Source organism: Bombus impatiens, unplaced genomic scaffold (genome assembly GCF_000188095.3).
Source record: "Bombus impatiens unplaced genomic scaffold, BIMP_2.2 scf_0027, whole genome shotgun sequence".
NCBI lineage: Eukaryota > Metazoa > Arthropoda > Insecta > Hymenoptera > Apidae > Bombus > Bombus impatiens.
In genome coordinates this window covers 640714-663648 of record NT_176446.1, presented here as the reverse complement: position 1 = coordinate 663648, position 22935 = coordinate 640714, and the positions used below count along the sequence as shown (strand labels likewise).

At 35.6% G+C, this 22935-nt stretch overlaps 3 protein-coding genes across 3 annotated transcripts; 1 reads left to right on the top strand and 2 right to left on the bottom strand.

Annotated features, from left to right (window-relative positions):
- Positions 1-11786: 11786 nt before the first annotated feature.
- On the bottom strand, positions 11787-13025 carry LOC112212934 (lymphocyte expansion molecule-like). Its single transcript, XM_033321012.1, has 4 exons — positions 12842-13025; positions 12678-12760; positions 12471-12618; positions 11787-12321 (listed from the first exon to the last, which is right to left on the bottom strand). The coding sequence occupies exons 1-4, from the start codon at positions 12868-12870 to the stop codon at positions 12015-12017; spliced, it is 567 nt and encodes a 188-aa protein (XP_033176903.1). The 5' UTR covers positions 12871-13025; the 3' UTR covers positions 11787-12014.
- A 19-nt stretch (positions 13026-13044) lies between these two features.
- On the bottom strand, positions 13045-14426 carry LOC117151723. The gene is made up of 2 exons (XM_033321002.1): positions 13758-14426; positions 13045-13292 (listed from the first exon to the last, which is right to left on the bottom strand). The coding sequence occupies exons 1-2, from the start codon at positions 14042-14044 to the stop codon at positions 13052-13054; spliced, it is 528 nt and encodes a 175-aa protein (XP_033176893.1). The 5' UTR covers positions 14045-14426; the 3' UTR covers positions 13045-13051.
- Positions 14427-14431: 5 nt separating this feature from the next.
- On the top strand, positions 14432-22220 carry LOC100741409. The gene is made up of 3 exons (XM_033321008.1): positions 14432-14792; positions 20590-20880; positions 21669-22220. Exons 1-3 carry the CDS (start codon positions 14787-14789, stop codon positions 21882-21884), a joined length of 513 nt encoding a protein of 170 aa, XP_033176899.1. The 5' UTR covers positions 14432-14786; the 3' UTR covers positions 21885-22220.
- The last annotated feature ends 715 nt before the right edge of the window (positions 22221-22935 follow it).

Genomic DNA, 22935 nt, shown 5'->3' with positions numbered 1-22935 from the left:
AATGTGCTTTATGGGATGGTCCTTGTTGAAAATCGTACGCTACAAAGTTTTCTTGAAAAATTACATGAAATTTTTAACTTTTAGACTTTACTTAAACACCTAACGATATCTGAAAATTTTACATAACAGAATTTATTTTAACATCAACGTTTGCAGATTTCCAATTATAAAATCCGACAAAAATTAATACGAAAAGTAAGATTTGTTATATAAGGAATAATCTATTTGCGAATAATGAGTGGTATTATTAAAATTATGAAATGAAAAGGACCCAACTTTCATTCCAATTTTAAAACTTGTTACGCCATGCATGTAGTAAAATCGTTTAAGGATATCCATAAATGTCGATCACGTATCGAGCCAGGGAATGAATATTGCGGTGTTCTTGATGATACTAATTATAGTAAAAAAAAAACCTAACAGTAGCTACCGGTGTTTCGGCATCCTCTAAAATTCTTTCGTTTTTCTTCGAAGCATGACACGGCAGCTTTCACGGTATCCGTTTGTAACTAGCCGAATAGATCGAATCCATGAACTCAACAGTCATCTATTCGTATTTTTAATCGCCATCTTAATTATTAGTGAACTTTTTCGTATTCCAACTTGATTGAAGAGAGACAAAGACGATAAACAGAAATGAAACTATTCTTTCCTCGAATATTTCATATTTCCTGTTCGTACGTCTATACCCGAGAAACCGAGTTGGGAATTCAACAAGTAGCGAAATTGATCACAATTTTGTTCTTTTTCAACTTTTTTTTTTTTATTTGTTGAAATTACGATCAATTCTCGCGTTGAGAATTTTCAGTAATTTTTCTGGAGTTGCGCAGTGATATGGCTGATTATTTATAATAAGTTAATACTTATTATAGATAAGTGTAATTTATAAATAAGTATTATAAGTAAGTGAATATGCCTAATTTAGATAACTAAACCTTTTTCAAAATCAACGATAAAAAATCGTATAGTAGAAATCGTGCCAGAAATTGATGTATCTTGAGATAAAAGTCTTGTACGTATAACGATAGAGTAATGTCGTAGTGGATAGAAATCGATTCTTTGTCCATCTTAGCCGGCAATAAAACCTGAAAATTCGTCTTTTCTGTTGGCTATAAGATACAGCTACCGTAAGGCCAATTTTTATAAAGACCAATAACTCCCGCGTGCCAATAAAATTTACGAGACTCTGCGGTGCCCCTGCTGACCTACTCTCCGCTCCATTGTTCCGTTCAATGAACCTTAACTCGCAGAGGGCGACTTTTACCCTACCTTGAGTCCTTGAAAATTTCTGCAGACCAATGTGGGTTACCGGGACATTAAAATCTTCTATACTGTTGTAAAAGTATCTTTAAGATTATCTGAAGGGTTTTAATTTTTTTTTTGGAAGAAAGGTCCAAGACCGAAGAACAAGGAAATGAAATTAATTAAATCATATTGTAATTAATCTGTTACTATTCTACTCTAAAATAGCTGTTTATACAAAATTCATTTATTCGAATGAGAAATTGTAATTAGTGTTTGATTAAATAAACTCCTGCCGACCGAATCTACTTATCAGAATATTATACGAGTGAGAAATCAAAATGAACTGCTTGTCCATTGACAAATTCATGTAAACAGAATCTTTTTGTACCGTATTACAAAAATAAAGATAATTACATAAAACTTATGACATATTTCATTGAAACATGCCTGAACATGTGTGAAACATCTCAAGTCACTTGATCTATAATTTTCTCTGCGTACTAATCTTTTATCCCAAAAATTTTTCGAAATAGAAATACCCTTTCAAGTCTTCCACCACCAGCCTAATAAAATCTCAAGTAATCACTTTCGTAATTTGCTATTATCAACAAAAATCTCAAATACCTTTATGAACCTTAATATAAATATTTCATAATACTTTTAGCAGGATTTACTTTATTTTACCTTCAAGCCTAATACTTTTCTAAATTTTAACGATTATCAAATAAGCTAACAAATTTTTCCATTCCGATTTATCAGTAAAATTCGATATATCAATCTGAACTAGTCAGAATCCGTCAAAGCAATACGTTGCCGTTTTCACCGAAAATAAACACGAAAGAAGATCATCATCGGAGTGAAAAGAGGAAAAAAAGTAGGAAACAAGAAGAAGGAAGACTGGTCCGATTTGGTGCGCGGTTTTCTGGAGGCTCGGTATTGAAATTTGTCGCGGCGTTCACGGCTATCTTTCTCCTGTACAGCTGTTTAACCAGCTGTAACGCATCACACCTCCCCTTGTGGCGGTTTTGCGGCCTCGTGCCACTGCTGGCCACCATCTACGCGGCGGAATTTTTTCACAAAAGGCACGTGTGCATCGATAATACGATGGCTGTTGCGTGACCGCCGCTTCCGTTCGGTAACCGAATGGATTTTTATTCCCAACATGTCGGAGAAAGTTTGCGTTTCGTTTTAAAACTGTTGACGTACCTGGACGAGCGTTTCGAATCCCACAATTCCTGTCTTCCTGCAATTATTTTGCTGAGAATTAATTCCATGCCATTCCTAATCTAAGTACGAAAAAACGCTGTAATAAGAAAAACGAAAAACCTATGAGAGAAATACATACGTAGGTTTTTGTGTCGTATCACAATAATATCATATTCACAACAAACTAATTGAAAGCTAATCTCCATTAAAGCTTGTTTGCTAATCTCGCTATAAATATCACGATTGTCTGTCTTCTTTCAATCGTTTCGGTGAAAATTAATTCGCTGCCATTCGTAATCCGAGTGAGCGCATGAAACGCTCTAATAGGGAAAATGAAAACCGTACGAGAGAAAATATATGATATTCGCAAACCGGTTGTGAAACGATCTCCGTCAAAATGTGCGAGTCGATATCGTATTATAAACGAGACATGGATCAATCGAATGAAACATCAGGAGCAAACTTCTTCAACCTCGCCTCTAGCATCTGAACTTCTGAAACGTTTCAAATGTGAAAGAAATGGAGTCCCGATGCCAACTTGGCGCCCACGGAAACCAGCCGTATGGTCCTCGAGCGTCCTTGAAAAATTCAGGTCACGATCAGTGGGCGTGAGAAAACGAGACAGGCAAGGAAGAATTTATGTGTTTGTAACTCGTGCGAACACTGGTAGCGATCGCAGCCTAATGTGAATTCATTTTTAGGCAGCTCGTCGTGGGACACCTCTATTGTGAGCTTTAGCTAGCCGTAAAAGTGGAAAGGTATTTGACACAGTTTCTAAAAATTTAGGGCCACTGGGTCTTCGGGGCAAATTCGAAGGACAAACCTTCAAAGAGAAACTAAACTGGCACGAGCTACTGTACCATAGAAAGAGAGGAATTTTTACCGATGTTCACAGTTTTCTTAGCCTGTGCACAATGGAACGTGTTCGCACTCCTCCTCCTACAGTGCGAGAATGATTTACAGGGTTCCATTGGAGGCGACCGACTTCTGTTTGGCCACGCGACCCTCTTTTCGAGATGGAAAGAGAGATCGCCACCCCCTTAAGGCATTTGACAAATAACCTCGACAAAGAGACTCGCCCACCCGTGGTCCACTTTCGCGATCCGATTGAGATGTTTTCAAAATGTTTGGGACTGTTTGACAAGGAGCACGTGCCGTGTCGCGCACTTCTCTCTCAAGGTCGCCGAGACCACCCCCTACAGAGATTTCTCTGAGGTGAAATTTTCTTGATTATCTTTCTACAGATGACAGATATGTAATTTCGACAGTAGAAGATTTTCTCGTCGAGGCACTCAAATTTCTATAGTTCTATCGCGATCGTTCCATGATTTTTTCATCTCTCTATTCTTTATTTTTTTTTTTATGTATATAGTATCGTGTAGTTAATCGATAAGACATTGATTTTTTTGTGTATATTGTCCTCGAGGTCCATTCTCCATCGTCTGTTTGATTAGAAAGACAAGTACAAACTTCTTTGGAATAGAAATATTTTCACGAATATATTGTTGGATATTCCAGACGAATAAAATACTCGATCAAATTGAACGTTGATCTTTCTTTTCATAAGGTGAGCCTGAATTGTTTTTAAGATCTAGTTTTCATTCCCGTGATCAAAACGACTATAAATTGTACACGTCGTTGAAAATCTTTTTACGAATACATTATTTATTTTTATTATTTATACTGAACTATGTATGCCAAAGAACAAGCGTCTCCTTTTTAAGATTCGCTTTCTATCGTTTTCGTAGCTGAAAACACAATAGAAGCACCATAAAGAAGAAACCATTTATCCCTGATAAAATAGGGAAAAACGAGGTGTCGAGAGGCGACTATTTTGCCCGACGATTGCGATCGTTGCTCGTAAATTAGAAAGTTATTAGGCGGGCAATTGGATGTCGATTAATTTCCCCAGACAAATGAACGTATATACACGCTTCGCACAACACAGCCTCCGCCTATGAGAACATCTATACGGGTGTCAGTTGCTCCGTGAAATTCTCCATCAATCTACAAAATTATCCGACATATGGCTGCTAGAGAAGCTGCTACCTTTTTTTTTACGCATCTCGCGCGAGAGGTGCCACTTCCGGTCTACTATTTGAATATTCATTGGAAGCATCTCTAAACAGGCACATTTAGATTTACAGTTATTTGTACGGGGAACGTTCCCAAACTTAATTCGAATTGACTTTTAATGGTTTCACTACTGATCTGTTTTTTTTGTTAGACAGCTTGTGCTATCCCTGTTCTCTGTTTAAATGATCGAGTACTGACCGATGGTTTATCATATTACAGATGCATCATTTTCTTTCTATTTCATAAAATTGTAAAGTCTAGATAGACGAAATAAGTACGATAAAAATATCAGGCGAATCTTTAGAATTCTCTTTCATAGCCACACGTATGTTCAAATGAATCTGAAAATATCTAATATATTGCGTGCAATTTTATATTTTTACCAACATAATTAAAAAGAATGGAACCTAAACAGAGATTCATCTCACTTACTAAATATCATACTCCATTTTCGATGTTACGTCGTTTTTGTATTCGCTTGTATATTAAACCTTTAAATTTTCCACAACTGCATAAGAATCCGCAGTCTAATTCTAACAAATACCTTACTGTAAATACTGCGTATATTTTTGCAATTCGTACGTTTCCACGCCATTAAAATTCCCATAAATGCATAAACGTCCGCACTTATGACAGACGTCGTGTGACGTGTGTGGCAAGGAAAACGACGAAAGAGGTCGAACCTACCTGAAGAAGGCTTGAAAAAACGAAAGAAGGAAAGAGAAAACGCGTGATTATAACGCCCCTTGCTTATGGGCCACGGGGTGAACTCCGTAGAGGCGCCGGTTCAAAGTTCGTGGCATACGTATGAATTATGCATTCGGTGCACAGCCTGTGTGTAATCATCCGGTGCATCATTATCCCGAGAGTTTCTGTTACGATTCCATATGGCACGAGATCTCGCCGCGATCTCGCGGAACCGATCGAAAAAAAGCTACGGATAACACGAAGTGTACCGTGCAGGCTAATTTAGAGGATGAATCGTTATGATCTTGCGGGACTTTGGATCACGCTTGATCATTGGTTACGCGAAGTCCACGGTTTCAGTGTTCGAAGAAGTGATTTCTGTTTGTTAAACGGTTGATACGGGTGAAGACAGGTTGAGATTTTCAGTGTAGAGTTACGTTACAATCGATGATAATTAAGTCTCGAGTTAACAAAGGCTGGAGAAGAATTATAAATTGTAACAACTGTGATATTAATTTAGTAAGACTGAATATTTTGTAGGATATAGGAAAACTTCGTTTCTTCCTAATTATTAATAATAAAATAAAATAATAGAAAGAAGATATATTTTTGTAGAGAAGATATTACTGTACTAAAATCTAAAATCAGTTTTACGAGGAAAGATTCGTTTATATTAATTTAATTAGTTATAAGTCGTCGAGAGGCTGAAAGAGTTAGAACCCTTGGGAAGAAATTGATGGAATTTGTTTTTGAAGAAATAGAAAAATTGTGATATAGGAAAATATGTGGAAAGGATTGTATGACAATGTTCGACTGATTTCCTTTCAGTCTTTTATTTCTTCGTTTTGACGGCTCGATATTTTGACAAGATTTCCTCGTATCGTAAGGATAACAATTATGCAAGGAAGAAAGTGTGAAAGTTTGTCGAATAAGCCAGGTTTTCTGGTGCGTTGCGGATGTTTATTCGACGAGAAAACTAGAGCAAGGCTCGAAAGAGAAAATGAAGAAACTTGGAAAGGTAAATTTTACGATCTGCTGCCTTTGAAAATATAGTATTATACCTTTGCTTTTATCCTGCTGTTAGGATTGTTATCTTTGAAAGAACGTAGAAGGATTCGTAAGAAAGAGGAACTAGTATTGCAACGAGAAGATGAACACAAAGAGGGAAAGGTTAGATGGTTCGGAAATATCTTTTTGCAAAATATCGCAATTTTTTTAATTTACTCAAAATAGGAAGCCAGAGAAGATGAAACACGTTTAGTAGAAAAATCGAGAAAAGATTACAAATTTACAAAGTGGTCGAAATTGAAGATACTTCGACAGAAGGAAGAAAATAAAAAATGGCAGGAATATTTGAAACGACATAAAAATTGGATCTTTTGTGCAGCTTTGATTAAACTAAAAGTAAAGCGTCTTCTAAACAATGGTAAAGAATTACATTTTAATCTCGATGTATTTTAGGTTTCCTTATCGCGTCAAGAATGGCATCGTACTTGTCATTTGAAGGAAAGAGCAATTATTCGGAAAAATATCCATTTGGAAAATATTTTAAAGTATTCTACGATCGTCCGTGATATAATTATTAAAAGATACTCAGTAAAATTTCACTTTTTTTCGCAGAATAAGATGGAAATATAAAATCGACGAAGCATTGTCGTCTGATTCTATAATTTTCGACAAAGTTAGTTCTTCTTTGCTGAGAAATCTTTTTCCCAAAATTTTCTACAACTTCCTACGTGCAATATAAACATTGTTTTTAATCAAATACGATAGATAATGAAGCGCGAACGAGACAGAAAGAAACAACTAAGACTTCGTCAAGAAAGATTGATAAAAATCATCACGAAGATCGCTCAAGAGATGAACAATGGTATTCGTTTGTGGAAGAAGCCAAAAGACGTGTGTGTAAAGAAGACGAAATTGAAAGAGATTAGCGAAGGAAGTTTATCAGAAATCCTTTTCGAGGAGATTCAAGGGGAGGAATCTTTAATTACGGAGAAAACTGTTCCGGAGGATAGTGAAAAGGATCGCAAGGTCGAAGATTCAGGATTGAATCTTAAAGAAGATAAAAAAGATGCTGAAGCTAAAAAAGATGCTGAAGCTAAAAAAGAGGGACGTACTTTGGAAGATGAAGAAGATTTCGAAAAATTCCTAGTAAAAGAATCCAAATCATCGATAGAACAAGTATTCGAGCAAGACACTTGCTTCTTTGCAATTCCAAGCATCGTCACTTTTGATGTAAATATTCTAACTCAGTTCCCTTAGAAATTTCAATACTAATTTAATTAGTGTTTGCGTTTAATTCTGAACGTATTCTCAATTGATCTACTTCTTGAATTTTTATTCTAAATTAATTAACACGCAGTATATTTAATCAGGACTTCGAAGCGAATAAGAAGTATTCTCGTAAAGTGATAGTCAGAAACAAAGCAGCAAAATGGGCGTATCTGCGATTCCATAAAGTGTACACAGAAGTGTGGGAGCCTGCAGTCATCGAGGTTCCCGAATGATTAATTTATGAATTTTATAACTGAAATCAGAAAGAACGTATTCGATAAATATTTCGAACTCAGATCGACATTATGGACGCTGCAAGGGTCAAACCTGGTCTGGACGTGATGGTCAACGTAAAATTTTCACCAGTTTACGAGGAAGAAGTGGCAGCAGAAATCTCGTTCCTTACTCTGAGTCCAGATTATCCCGAAACTTTTCATGAATTTCGTATTCCAGTTCGTTGCGCTCCACAAAGTGCTACACCTGTTTTGGAACCTAAGGAAGTCAGGTATTTTTTTTTTATTTATTTATTAAAATTACAATCAATCCTCGCGTTGAGAATAATGCAGTTCTAATTTGTATTTTATATTTAACGACACAAAATTCAACGGGGAAAGTACGATGAATAGACCGCAGATATTTATACAATTTTGTATCATTATGAACACGCTTGAAAAAATAAATTGTAAATTTCGCTTCGCTCGCTAAATATTATAAGTGTTCCACTTTAGATATTTTATACATTTTGTCCGGATTTTGTAGATTTTAAAAATTTTAAATTTCCCAAGAATGCATGAACATCCACGATTTATATTAATAGGTTCCCTTCAGCTCCGATTTGGAGATACGACAACGCAAAATTCAACGAGAGAACTCTTATTATCTCCAACGATGGTAGTAAATCCTTTTCCATTGTAATTGAAGAAAGAAACGATCGTGACCATTCTTTCTTATGGCATTTCGATCAGGCGGATATACAAAGCGTAAAATCGTCCATTTCGTGCTTCGGTCAGTCTAAACGTTTAGAATATTTAACACAGGTCAGCAACATCTCTGATAAATTACGTATACGTGTTTTTAGACAAACAAGAGACTGAACAAACAAGCGTAGAGAATGTGGATGACAACAAAGACGTCTCGGTTAATCAGAAATCTGGAAAAATGTATGAAATCGAAGTACCTCCAAAATTCAAGTGTCGTTTAAAAATCACTTTTCGACCGAGATACATAGGTCTTCACCACGAAGTGTTGGAAATTTGTTTTTTGACTGAAAATAGGACACTTGGAAAATTGGTTCGTAACTCACAATGCAAATTATACGAATAGTTAAAGACTAGAGAATACAAAAATTGTCTCGTTTTTCAAGTAGAGTGTTCCAATTTGGACAGAAGTGATTGGTTATCAGATCCACTTAGATCCACCGTGTATTGATCTAGGCATCGTAATGATCGATTCTGACATTTGTCAGCAATCTTTTACTATCGTTAATAATGGTAACCTTTTTATAATCAAAGGTGGCTACGATATTAATTAAAGTATCAGAATGCGATTGGTATTTTAGGACGTAACAGTGTGGAAGTTTTAACGAAGATACCAAAAAGTTTGGGAAATCAAGTGTCAGTTTATCCAAAGTCAACGATCGTACAATCTGAATCGTCCTCGAAAGTTAATGTGAGATTCATACCTGAATCCAGTATCATTGATATCTCTACACGGTACAAGAAATCATCTAAATTATAGTAGAAATTAATTGAAATTTATTTTAATTAATATGTCACTCACACATTCGTTCTGTATTTTTAGATTCTACGATCCAACGTGCAGCATGCTAGAATTCCCCATTCAAGTACAAATTATGTCTCAAGGACCGAAGAAACCACCGCCATTGATACTGAAAGCTCTTGCTAGTTTAACTACGTGTCGTGGTCTAATATTAGGTCAGTCATTAATTTAAAAAAACGAAGAAAGAAAAGAATAAAATGCCAAAGGATATTCAAATAGATAAATAAATCTTAAAATGCATTGACCAAATCAAAGATAGCAAAATAGAGCTTGAAATTAGTAAAACTAAAGTCGATGGAAAAACAGTTTAAAATAAAAATAAAATATTAGCAATAAGAGCCTAAAACTAGATGAGAAAGATCTTAGGTTTCTTTTGTATTATTTATTTTGCAGAACCACCGTATGTCGATCTGGGATATGTCCACACACACGAGTCTGTGTACACAGAATTAACACTAACGAACGAGTCTTTATTAATTCAAGAATACGCCTTTATCGACTTACCTCCGTCTATGGAAATACATCCAAACCATGGTTTTGGTGCCATTCTTCCTGGAGAAACTATCAAACTTCATCTGATTTACTCTGCATGCTTAACAGACATTCCTGGGAATGAGATTGGAGAAAATGGATTGACCGGTGAACGAAGGTTTAGCAGTTCTTTCAGAAAACGTAGATTCATTTTGTTGTTACATTCACAAAGATCAATGAATGATCTCTTTTATCAGCTTCCAAGTGCAAGTAGTTACTTTGGCAGAGCTCGCTGGGTGTAAAGGACGAACAATATTGAATAAACTGAAGAATGAAATAAACAGGCAATCGACAGTTCCACGGTATCGTGGACTCCCACCACCAGTGCCTATGAACCTTAAAACTCCCAAAGTAATACGTCGAATGACTGACCGGGACGAAGATAATCTGGAAAATCAATTAAGCAATGATTCTGTGATGAACGAAAAAGATCCAGATGGTAAAAGATTATTCTCAGATCAATTTATAAAAATTGATAGAAGTAAACTGCGGATTTGTGCGTATTTACTGGAAATTCGAAGGTTGAAGAATGCACAGATACTAAAAATAAAAAATCAAGCTTAGAAATAGATTTAAAGAAATCTTTGGTTTCATACTATGCAAAAATATATAGAGTATCTAAAGTATAATACTGATTGTAAAATTTATAGTGATAGCAGGTAAAACAATTCTCTACTTACGCTTCAGTTTTTTAATTATATTCATAAAAAAATGAATTTGCATACAAATTCGCAGTCTAGTCGTAAGAAATCGTAATTTTTATGAACAAATATTAGACAAGAAAGAAGTCACGGATGCTATGATAGAAAAGTTCCATCATTTGGATAGAAGAAAGGAGAAGAACTCGATAGAAATTTATGTGTACATTATAGACACATTTTGCGAGCTAAGCGAGCAAATTATCGAATTTCCTCCAACCCCTTGTGGTTCGTTCTCAATGGTAAATAGATAAACAAGTGTCTAATAAATAAATAAATAAATAAATAAATAAAATAAAATATATTAACCAATCAATTTGTTGTAATAAACGAAATTAGGCTTCGGTGTATCTGAGGGGCTTCAACGCGGCTTCCTATCCTCATTGCACCTGCGGAATTATAAAAAATCAACGTAAAGAGTTCACAGCTCGTTACCAATTTAAGAGTTCCTCCGATAGACTCAAGATTATGCCACAGTCTGGTGTTTTACAGAGCAATGAGTTTATCGCTGTAAATTTCATGTTCAAGCCAAAGTTACCGAAAAATATGATTTTCGAAAACGGTCTTAGATTGAAAATGAACGTCGATGAGCAGGAGACGAAGACTGAAAAAATCGACGAACCGGCAAAAGAAGGTATTTTTATTAACGCTAAAACGACCAGTCAATTTCGGATGCAAATTCCATGTCAAGAAATTAAAAAATATGATTTCTACGATATTTATAAGAAAATTCAATAATTTCCAACATTTCAAAAGTACAACTGAGATAGTAATAAATATAAAATAGAAAAATTCACAACGAAAAGAATAATTAAACTCTTCTAAAAGCAGGAAGAAGAAAGAGGAAGAAAGAAGTGGAGGAGAAGAAGATTCCTGAAGTTGATAAAGTAACTGGCGAAATCAGCTTATTGGAAACTTTCGAACGTTGTATTTCCACGATTTTCGTGACATGCACGATCGATTTAGAAACGAAGGATGGAACGAAACGCGATGAATTACTTTTTGTGAAATTAATTTGCCCCATTAGTAGACCGGAAATCTTGGTCTTGAACGAGGATCGTGAAATTGCCTTTGGACCAACAGCGATTGGTACATCTTCCAGAAAATTTCTCTTCGTGAAAAATATTTCCAATCAGTAAGTACCAACATAAATAAAAAACGAACGATTTCTAAAATAAGAATTTGTCATCTTTCTCTTTTAAACAATATTTAATATTAAAAATTCGAATGTTAAATATTAGAAGAATAATAATTTTATAAATGTTATAAGATATATATATGAGAATATTTAAGAAAATGATTTCAAAATTGGTATTCGTTTCAATTAGAAACGTGAAGATAGACGTGAGTTTATTAGATCCATTTGGACCATTTTTCGTGCCTCCTGGAAGGACGATCGAAACTGGTTCCATCTTGAAGCTTCCAGTTACGTATCAGCCGGAAGAAAATCACGAAGATGAAGTGAGCTATCTTTAAATTGAATGTAATCCTTTGTTTAATAATTGGGAGGAAAAATTAAAAAGCATTGTAGGTAGGGATTCTAATAAAATCTGTCCGTGGCGCCTTGCTTTTGAAAAGAAATGTCCATCCGTTTCCTTCTATAGTTCGCGTATCTTTGATTTTGTACCTTCCTGGGCCAGGAATTTCCCAAGATGGACCAGGCCTGACAAATTCAACGTTTATATTGAAAGGATAATTCTTCGTGTTTTTTGGTTTCCTTGGTGATTTTGGGTCGTAATGACCAGGTCCTGGTTCCTTTGGATCTTTGTAACATAACGCTAGATCTTTCAACATCGCTCTGGTACCTGATACCTTAGGAAATCTGTCGAGAGATAACCGTTTATTTTTTGATTATTATAAAAATTAGAATATTCATTTCGGGGGAATAGAAATGTAACTCCCTTTCTCCTCTTAATATTTTTGCGGAATAAATACCTCACATTGCATAAATGTAAATTTTGATAATAATACCTTGGACAGGTGGTCCAACGTCCCTTAAAATAATACGATTTATGCAACAATTTGTCCATTTCTGCTGGCAACGATCTGGGCCAGTCTCCATGATCCTCCAATTTCACAGTTGCAAAATAGCCCTTGATCGTGCTTTCATCCCTTGGCCCTGAAAACAAATCGATTGATGTAGAATATTTGAAACGCGTAACACCGATCTTGAATAACCTGTGAACAAATTGTAGGGTCCTTTTTTTCCAGTAACCTTCTCCAGGTAAGTTTCAAGAGATTTTGGATGTCTCACGTCGTACCTAAAAAGACAAATAATTCGTCAGTTCCAAATTTTCATGTTCATATCTTCTTGACAGATAGTAAAATTGTAAATTACGAACAAATTGCATGGCAGTGTCCAAGGTTTCATTAGAGTACGGAATCTAGGCCGCAAACCATCGTATTCAAAAGTTGGCACGCAAGACTGTCCCTCGCGTCTTCTTTTGTCCACGTAGTAATAAGGACACTTCCTTGTATACCCTGAAACAAACAATCAAGAGAGTTAGTAAGATTTATCAAGCAACTTATATCTATAAAGAAATAATTTCGAATCATTCGCCTGGCCCAGGAGTAGTCGATGGCCAAGCAGGTTGGAAAAGGGGAACAGTTCCAAATCCAACGTTTCTTTTAACAGCTTTGCAAGCTTCGTTCAGGATGATATCAGGCCACTGGGGTATTTCGTGGGTTCCTGGACCACGTCCTGTCTTCATCAGGTATTTCTGCGTCGCATATTTTTCTACTCTCCCTCCCATTGTCCTCGAAAATTCTTCAGACTCCAACTCCTTCTTCCAGCTAGTTTTCATTTTGAAACAAATTTTCTCTACATTAATCGCGATATAATAGGAAAAGGTTTAACTCTTGTACAGATGACCAAAACGTTCACGATTCTTGGGTAACCAGCGTATTTCATGCAGGAATTTTGGTACATCAGATACGCAGCGATAATTTTCTTACATCTCCGAAATTTTCAATTTTCTCATTCTGCATCGTACCAAGTACAATTTTAAGCAATCTGAACGAGAAAATTACGTAAAACTGTACTATAATCTGATGATATAGAAATGAGAAAAGCAGTCACGAGTGGTTAAACCCATATATCTGAACCTTTATCGTCCGAAGCTTTGTTACTTAAAATTTTGTGCATAAACTTTCATCTTAAAGACGTGAATTGTCGTAAAGAAATCTAAAACGGTGTAGTGGCATTTTTATAAAAACGTACAAAGAGTTAATTGTTAATAGCATTTAATGGAAATATACCTGATGCCAGTGGATTTGCTTTTAGCAATCAAAGGATCGTACGATCCCACTGTTATTGATGACACTGGATCGTTTGTGTAGAATTTTGGGTGTAATCCAATGTGTGTGCCACGTTTTGATCCGGTGCCGAATGGCGCACCAGGCTTCTTCATGCGTGCAATTAGGCATTGGCATCGCCATTTGCACGCACATCGACAAATTTTAAACGACTGCGTTTTGGTTCCACAAGACATCGTGATTTTTTTTAATCGATCTTCCTCAACTGCTAATTTCCAAATTTTTAACATTAATCGTGTGCGATTACAATACGACTGCGGATACTTATGCAATACGTATTTTCAACGCTAACTTTTTTGTAACTAAACTTTCTTTATAATTAAAAAGATTTGTCTTACGTATTATAATGAGCGCTATACCATAATGCTATAAACTGTATTTCGTATGTTATAATGAATATTATAGTGAGTACCGTACTCTGTATAGTTTTATATATCTTATATAACGTAGCGTTATGTAGAAAATTTCCAACAAGTGGACAAAAATCCACATCTAGCGATAACTATCCTTTTCTGATATCTTATCTTCTTGCTTATTGATTGTCCTTACCTAGGAAATATTTCTTTAATTACATATTGCAATCATGAACAAAGGCTTTTAACGAGGTTGACAAGGTTAATAAAGTAAAAACACAAATTTTGAATTCCTTCTGCGATTGGAACTAAGTTCATACGATATCTGTCGATCGATGTATTCTAGAATCTTTCACGTTTTTCAACGGAAATTGGATTATGTTACTATCGATATAAAATTTTTGTAAATTTACGAATCTGCAGCCCACATTAGAAACAAATAATGAAGCGAATTAATTTCTGCTAGAATCAAGAATATTTCGAAGTTTCCAGTTCCAGAACGAGAACGAGATGGAGCGTGAAACTTACGGGACGAGGAGTGGTGCCATCTTATGTCTTGAAGCCTCGATTTCGGGTTGCTCGTTTCGAACTTACCGACGAGAAATCCATAGAACTAAGGATGTCTGTAAGTTTGAAACAACCATTGTAAATATTTTTGCATTCTTTACTCTATAAACTTTTAACATTGCACAAAATACGTATACGATGTATACAGATATCTTCGTTCACTTACGCTGTTAATTATCAACAGCGGATAATTAGCGAAGCTCTCCCCGTATACCTTTGCGTGATAAAATAGTTGCTCGATCAATTTCTAAAGTTTCCCTATTAGAAAAGAAAAAGTACAGAAACCAGAGAATAAATTTGGTCAGAAACTTGATAAAGGAATAATAATCTAGCATTTAACATTTATTGAGTCTTCATTGTCAACAAGAATGATGTATTTTAATTTATGCGGCCTGTATTTTCCATTCAAACACCGATTACGAGCAATTAATTAACTGGATAATTTGATTCTCAACGAACAAATAACTAAATAAAGGATGGTGCAGTTTAATGCAGAAAGAGCAATCACCACAAATGTAATTGTAATTGGATCGTGAAAACGTATGAGCCTGTTGTTTCAAGATTAATTGGAGAAGCGACGCATGAGAGGCTTCTAATTACTCCCGGTAATGCCACCACGCGACGAATTAATTGCGATCCATTATCTTTCGTCCGTATTTTATCGATTACCATTTTCATACAAGGTACTAAACAATGAAGTTTCACGTAACTCCCAAATGATCCGTGCTCTCTCTATGATTCATTGTATCCTCGCTGGATATGCATATACGGGATATGTATAACGTTTGCAAATTTATTCAATCTACACGAAACTAATCGACGACCGTGTCAACAACACTAAACGATTTTGTTCTCTTTCGGCTTATGCCATGTGAGCCGGATGTTACGCGCAAGGAATCACGAACCTTTTTAACACTTTGCTCAGTAAATTCGTGGATAATTAAGAGAAATATCTATATGATCAATATTTCTTTTAAATATTCGTATCTCTATGTTATAAACTTTTCATGTGTTTAGATCGCAGAAACAGTGTTTTAATTAAATTCGAGTATCTGTTACGATAAAATACTTGGAAATATAGATTGCACATTTTATAAATAATTGTTTATATTATGCAAAATATTATTCTTACAAAACTATTTGTTATCATCAACGTCAACTTCAACATCAACTTCAACTTCAACTTCAACTTCAACTTCATCTTCAACTTCATCTTCAACTTCAACTTCCACTTCAACTTCAACTTCATTCAACTTCAACTTCAACTTCAACTTCAACTTCAACTTCAACTTCAGCTTCAGCTTCAGTTTCAACTTCAACTTCAACTTCAACTTCAACTTCAACTTCAACTTCAACTTCAACTTCAACTTCAACTTCAACTTCAACTTCAACTTCAACTTCAACTTCAACTTCAACTTCAACTTCAACTTCAACTTCAACTTCAACTTCAACTTCAACTTCAACTTCAACTTCAACTTCAACTTCAACTTCAACTTCAACTTCAACTTCAACTTCAACTTCAACTTCAACTTCAACTTCAACTTCAACTTCAACTTCAACTTCAACTTCAACTTCAACTTCAACTTCAACTTCAACTTCAACTTCAACTTCAACTTCAACTTCAACTTCAACTTCAACTTCAACTTCAACTTCAACTTCAACTTCAACTTCAACTTCAACTTCAACTTCAACTTCAACTTCAACTTCAACTTCAACTTCAACTTCAACTTCAACTTCAACTTCAACTTCAACTTCAACTTCAACTTCAACTTCAACTTCAACTTCAACTTCAACTTCAACTTCAACTTCAACTTCAACTTCAACTTCAACTTCAACTTCAACTTCAACTTCAACTTCAACTTCAACTTCAACTTCAACTTCAACTTCAACTTCAACTTCAACTTCAACTTCAACTTCAACTTCAACTTCAACTTCAACTTCAACTTCAACTTCAACTTCAACTTCAACTTCAACTTCAACTTCAACTTCAACTTCAACTTCAACTTCAACTTCAACTTCAACTTCAACTTCAACTTCAACTTCAACTTCAACTTCAACTTCAACTTCAACTTCAACTTCAACTTCAACTTCAACTTCAACTTCAACTTCAACTTCAACTTCAACTTCAACTTCAACTTCAACTTCAACTTCAACTTCAACTTCAACTTCAACTTCAACTTCAACTTCAACTTCAACTTCAACTTCAACTTCAACTTCAACTTCAACTTCAACTTCAACTTCAACTTCAACTTCAACTTCAACTTCTTCATCATCATCGTCATCAACATCAACATCACCATCATCAACGTCACAACATCATCATAATTCGTAGATTTTTCCAACGATTCTTTTCTCTGGAGTATTTGTTCATTTCCTCTAAATTTCCCAGGAATCTTCATGTTTCAATAATATAAGTAAAGCTAATTTTCCACGAATATTCAGACTGCAATTAAAAATCCAATTTCCAATTTAAAAATAATTCTCGGTATCGTGGACGTTACTTTTCTTTCGAAATCCGTCCATCGTACGGTACCATCGATTCAATCCCATTCTTCTGCAAGATACACGAAACATATAAGAAAACAGCTCACGGCTTACAATATTGTTCTCCTAATGGTGTACCATTGTCTGGTTAGAAAAATGCTATTCTAAATCAGGAAATCGTCGACTGGAGGCGAGTATCGGATTCGAAAGGACAACAAATGGCGATAACTTTATCCGCGCCTTTCGCGACGACTTCCAATGGCTCTATCGTGGTCAAAGGATTATCTGTTATTTTGATACGGACGCGACGAGAAATGTAATTTCGTTGTCATCTCTAATATTATATTGTACGAGTATGAGGAAAACGTTGCTGGAATCTAGGAAACGAGAAAACGAGTTCCTTGATCGTTCGACGAGTTTCACACCCTCTCTGAATAAATGACAAAAATCCCACCCTCCTAAATTGCCCTCGACGTCCACCTCGACAATTTTTTTCTTCGTTTGACAGCTACTATTCCAAAGAATTAAGGAGGAGGAATTTTCTTTATTGAAACATACTCTTTCATGTTCTTTCCCCAAATGGCGACTATTTAATTTTCTGAGTGAAATGAAGTATCGTTGAAAGTGTTTCAATGTATTTTAAATTATAGCTCCTGCTTGATGATTTCTTTTAATTTTCTGAATGGTAATCTTCGAGAGTACGAAATACTTAGTTCTAATAATTGTTTGTATCGCGTTACCTTTCTCAGAAGAATATAGAATAATTATCTTCTGTCGTCAATGAATTCTCCCTTCAAGAGCTTAACACGCCGACAGTAATTAATTCTTCCTTATCTCTGTAATACCTATTCTCAGGTCTGGAAATCAAGGATTACACAGAAACGAACGGCTGCAAATAAATTGGCATGATCCTCGAATACTGACAATTGCTAAACTGTTTCCACCGTATCTACCTATTTAACCCTACGTTTTATTCCTTTAAACAAACCAGGCGGAGAATTTAATCGTTCCCGTTTGAAATTCGAGCCAACACGCAGATCGAACTCGTTAATGTCTATATAATCTCGGCACTTTGAATCCTTTTGGGTTAGCTTGGATGACTTGCAATAAGTGCTTTGAAGCCACGAACTCGCCCCAGATTCTAGCGAAACAATTTCCTGTTGCGGATACACGACTCATGTCGGATACTTGCAAACAAAGTTGCCTTTTAAACATTGCCACGAACTCTTCAAAGGATAGTGAAGTTAAAATTGTACGGCGTAGGTGAAGTATAGAAAATTGGATCGCAAGAATCTTTGACAACCGACGCCGTGTCGTGGATGGAAAGTGTCAAATCGAAGTTCCGCGAATTCGATAAATAAGTTTTTCAAAGAAATATTTAATAACGAGTGAGAAAAAGTCTGGTGCGTAATTACAACCACGAAAAGTAGATTATTTCTATACGATGAATCTTGAAAAACTCGTGTCGCGCAATAAATCTACTTGATCAGTTCGATGAATAAATTTTCTAGAAAAATATATTGCGAGGAATAGAAAAAGGTTCCATGAGCGCTTGCGATCGAAGGAATTTAAATGATTTCCATGTATGCGATGGATTTTGAAAAAAAAAACAAAAAAATATATTATAATGAACTGGCCTGATAAATTCGATGAATAAATTATTTTGTAATTCTTTGCAAAGAAGAAAGAAAAGTCTCGCGCATAATTGTGATCAAAAGAATTTTAGATTATGTCTATGTGATGGATGTTGAAGAGATTTTTATAACACAATGAGCAACTTTTGAATACAGAATTCTTTGACAAATGAAATATCATTAAGCTTCGTCTCGTTTCATTAACGTTGAGAAATTGTGCAGTTGTAAAATGGTGAACTTTTGGCCGAATAGATTTCCAAGCTTTTGTTACAACTGGTGTACGATTAAGCTTCGTGTCGTTTTACCAACGTTGAGAAATTGTATAATTTTCGAATGGTGAACTTTCCAGTGAAAAGTACTCCGAAGCAAGACAAACCGTGTACATTAAACTTCGTGTCATTTTATTAACGTTGAAGGATTGTTATGACACCGTGTATTATACCTGTACAATGGCGAACTTTTCAATGAAGAGTTCCCTTCAGACAAGACATTAAGCCTCGTATTGTTTTACCGTAATATCGAGGACCTGTTTCATCAGATGCTTCCTTTCTCAAGTAGAAATATAATATTACAATTTGCACAGTTTCTTGACGAAAATCCAAATCTTTTATCTCGCGGAAACTCTTCAACTAAAATAACTAAATCAAGACATTTTCGGTTACCTTTCGTTGGTATGCATAGCATAAATTTTCACGCGAATTCTATTATTGTAAATCACCAGAGAAGTTTCATAATGACCTGTCGCACCAAGCTAATCATCTAACGTGTACAGATTAAATTACAGTAACCAGGGACGACTAAATTCTTTTATCTTCTTCTATTTATCTTTATGTTTCTTATCTTTTTCGTACACACCGAAACATAACGCTCTCTTCTTCCTTTTTCTCGTCATTTTTCTCGCTGTTCCACCACTTCCGTCTCTTCACTCCGTTCTTCACAATAGTTTGGCATAATTTAGACACGTAGCTCGATAAGATGATATTTCTAAAAATTTAATAAACCACTAATGTCCAAAGCAATTTACCAAAATCCTCAACTTCGTCGAATTAAATCGTTGTTCAGCAGCATAATATACAGGGTGGTTGATAACTGGTGATACAAGCGGAAAGGGGGTGATTCTACGCGAAAAAAGAAGAAAACATAGAATAAAAATTTCTTTTATTGATTTTTTTTTTTTTAATTTTTCCATCGAGACAACGATCTACAGTGAGATCCGTTATAACGAGACGCGATAAAGTGCACGCGTACCGAGCGAAAATTCAAAGTCGATTTTCTCGAAAACAAAGCCTCGAACGAAAAATTTTTATTCTATATTTTCGACTTCTTTTTTCGCGTAGAATCACCCCCTTTCCGCTTGTACCACCAGTTACCAACGACCCTTTATATTTCTTTATAGAACTGTTCATCTTTTTCTCTCGAATAATATTACAATTATATTTTTTATTCACTGTATATCGCATACTGTATTTACGATATGTAAATCACAATTTATCAATTGGAATTTTGCGCGCGTGCTATCCGATTTTCAGAGGGCTTCGTTTCTCGAATGTTTCGCGATTCGCATGAATTATCCATCGCCACGAAAATTATAAATATATATTTATGTTAATAATACGAATTTATATAAATATTTCTCAAATTCCCGCCGGCTGCTTAATGTTTGATCAACAAGCTGTCGAATTGCACCGAATTGATTAATTGGTATCCCGTGTCACTTTATGTTCAAAAATATTGTAGATACAAAATACCGGATCGTGTCCATTGATTTTTCGACTTTCGTTGATGGATGTGCTCGAAGGCGATATCCCACGCCCACGAGATAAATCTCCGCAAAGATCCACCATAAAAAGGAGGAAAGGAAAAGCTGAGAGTGGAAAATCGGCGAAGGCGGAGTTTGACGACAATCTGTTACCGAACGAGGAATTGGCGATATTCGGTGGAAACCTCAAACGATCTGAGGATCGTAGCGGTTTCTCCTTTTGGAATGTCGACGAGAACATGCAGTTACTGGTCCCCGAAAGGAAAACGGTATGATAAAAATCTCATACGATTTCAATTGGAAATCTCTCTTTTATGCTTTCCATATAAAACTTTTTCTCCTGCCCATGTTCTATGTGCGCTTGTTTTATTGAAAATTTACATAGACATGACTTCGACTTGGCAGCATTTTTCATGAGCGACAGATTTGACTTTTAAAGCATCAATCAATCAAAGTTTCGTATCTACCTTTTAAACGTTTAATTCTTTCGCGAAGAACACAGAATGATAAATTTAGAAAATAATTGTTTCTGCATTTCCAAGATTCTCTGTGTCTCTGTAATCAGATACGGAAAATACGTACCTTATACCTCGTGGATGGAGCGCGCAGTTTTATCTTCCTTCAAATCCACTGAGATGTTATAGAATAGTGATGGAATTCGTATGAATCGTGCTTTATTATACAAACAAAAAGCTCCACCGTTTGTTCATTTTTATTTTCATTCACATTGTTGCGTTTTCGAAGATATTGTTCATTTTTTCAAAGCATCATTTATTTGTTACGTTCTACGATATAACATCGAGATGGATCGTAGAATGTCATTAACGATTGCAAGAATATCGCAAGAATACTAATTATTATAACCGCGGAAAAGGAACAACGACGACATAATTCCAAATTGAAGGGATCTATTCGCTTGCGTATCTTCAAAGATTTCTACGTTTCCTAAAGTCTTCTGCTTTTAACGTCCGATTAAAATTAAATAAATCGAAAAGTTCGATGTTTCTAATTACAAAGAGTCCGATAATGCTTCAAGAATTTGTCTCTCGCGTTACAGGTGGAATTCGGTGTACGATTTCAAGCTATTAGCGAGGGAAAGGATTCAGACGCGAAGGAAAGCACGAAAGCAACGCCAAGAGTGAAGAAAAAGGCCAACGCGAAGAAAAATGTGGACAAGCAGAAAGAAACGAACTATTGCCACGTGGCGATAGTGAAACTTACGCTGGGAAGCTGCATATTGCTCGATTTCATAATAGTATGTTCGATGAGCTAGAAAGTTGTTCATTTTTATTTCAACAGACGCGAGCTTTGAATCGAATAATTCGAAGATCCCAGAAGCTCGCGCATTAATCGCCCGTATTCTCGTAGAAATTACTCGGAGAATTTATCGGTGCATTTTTCTACGCGGTTCCCTATCGGTTCGATTATCGATTGCTCGTTCTTCATATGTGCAAACGCATGATCACCTTCGATTACCCTTCAAATATTCACGAACATGTGCAGAATGTTCTGAATATCGTTGCTTGAGAGGAGATGAAAAATTCAAAAGTCATATAAATTGCATTCTGATCATTCTTTCACAGACGTTTAAAAAATTCAGGAACGCTTTAAGGGACACCTTAAAGAATAATTCATACACTCTGTAAGAAGTGAGTTTCTCAGTGTTCTTGAATTTCCTAAGATATTGCCTTTTTTTCAGTTCTTTGAAGTTCCATGATTTTATGAGTCTTCGTTGTCCTCTCAGCTTTCTTAACTTGTCACGTTTTTCAAGTGTTTGCAATTGTCTGCATGTTTCACTTTGCGCGTCCATTTTCCTACTTTTTCTCCCGTTTCACATCTACTACTACTTTCATTCTCTTCGCATTGCTGATGCCCCATTTCCTACGTTCATTTTCCTAGCTTCCTTAATTTTCCGTTTCTTCTCCTCCATTCCCACTTTTTACTTTTCTTCGTTCCCTACGTATCCATTCGTAACTTGTCCTGTCCGTCCAATCCCCCAAACCTTTCGAAAGTTGCCAAACTCTTCTACTTCTTCAACTCTCGTTCCTTCGCTTTAATCCTACATTTTACAGTTGGAACGAGAATAATTCACAGTTCAAAGGATTATCGAAGATTTAGAAATATTATTTTTATTGGCAGTGCACAACCCTTCGCCACGATAATTCGCAATGAAACCCCGTGTTAGATATATTTTGCACAGTTTATTCGAATATTTACATGCAAACGCAGGCGTAAAAAATCGATACAATTTTATGGACGCTCTCCTATAAAATTAAACACGAAGAAAAATCATTTACATACAATCACGCTTCCTATCTGATCCA

Coding starts and splice junctions, on each gene's coding strand:
- LOC112212934 (XM_033321012.1), bottom strand. CDS start 12,870: ATGAAACCTTGGACACTGCCATGCAATTT. Junction 12,761..12,841: donor TGGACACTGCCATGCAATTT/GTTCGTAATTTA, acceptor TTGTCTTTTTAG/GTACGACGTGAGACATCCAA. Junction 12,322..12,470: donor CGTTGGACCACCTGTCCAAG/GTATTATTATCA, acceptor ATCTCTCGACAG/ATTTCCTAAGGTATCAGGTA.
- LOC117151723 (XM_033321002.1), bottom strand. CDS start 14,044: ATGTTAAAAATTTGGAAATTAGCAGTTGAGGAAGATCGATTAAAAAAA. Junction 13,293..13,757: donor AGCAAATCCACTGGCATCAG/GTATATTTCCAT, acceptor AATGAAAACTAG/CTGGAAGAAGGAGTTGGAGT.
- LOC100741409 (XM_033321008.1), top strand. Junction 20,881..21,668: donor TGGTCCCCGAAAGGAAAACG/GTATGATAAAAA, acceptor CTCGCGTTACAG/GTGGAATTCGGTGTACGATT.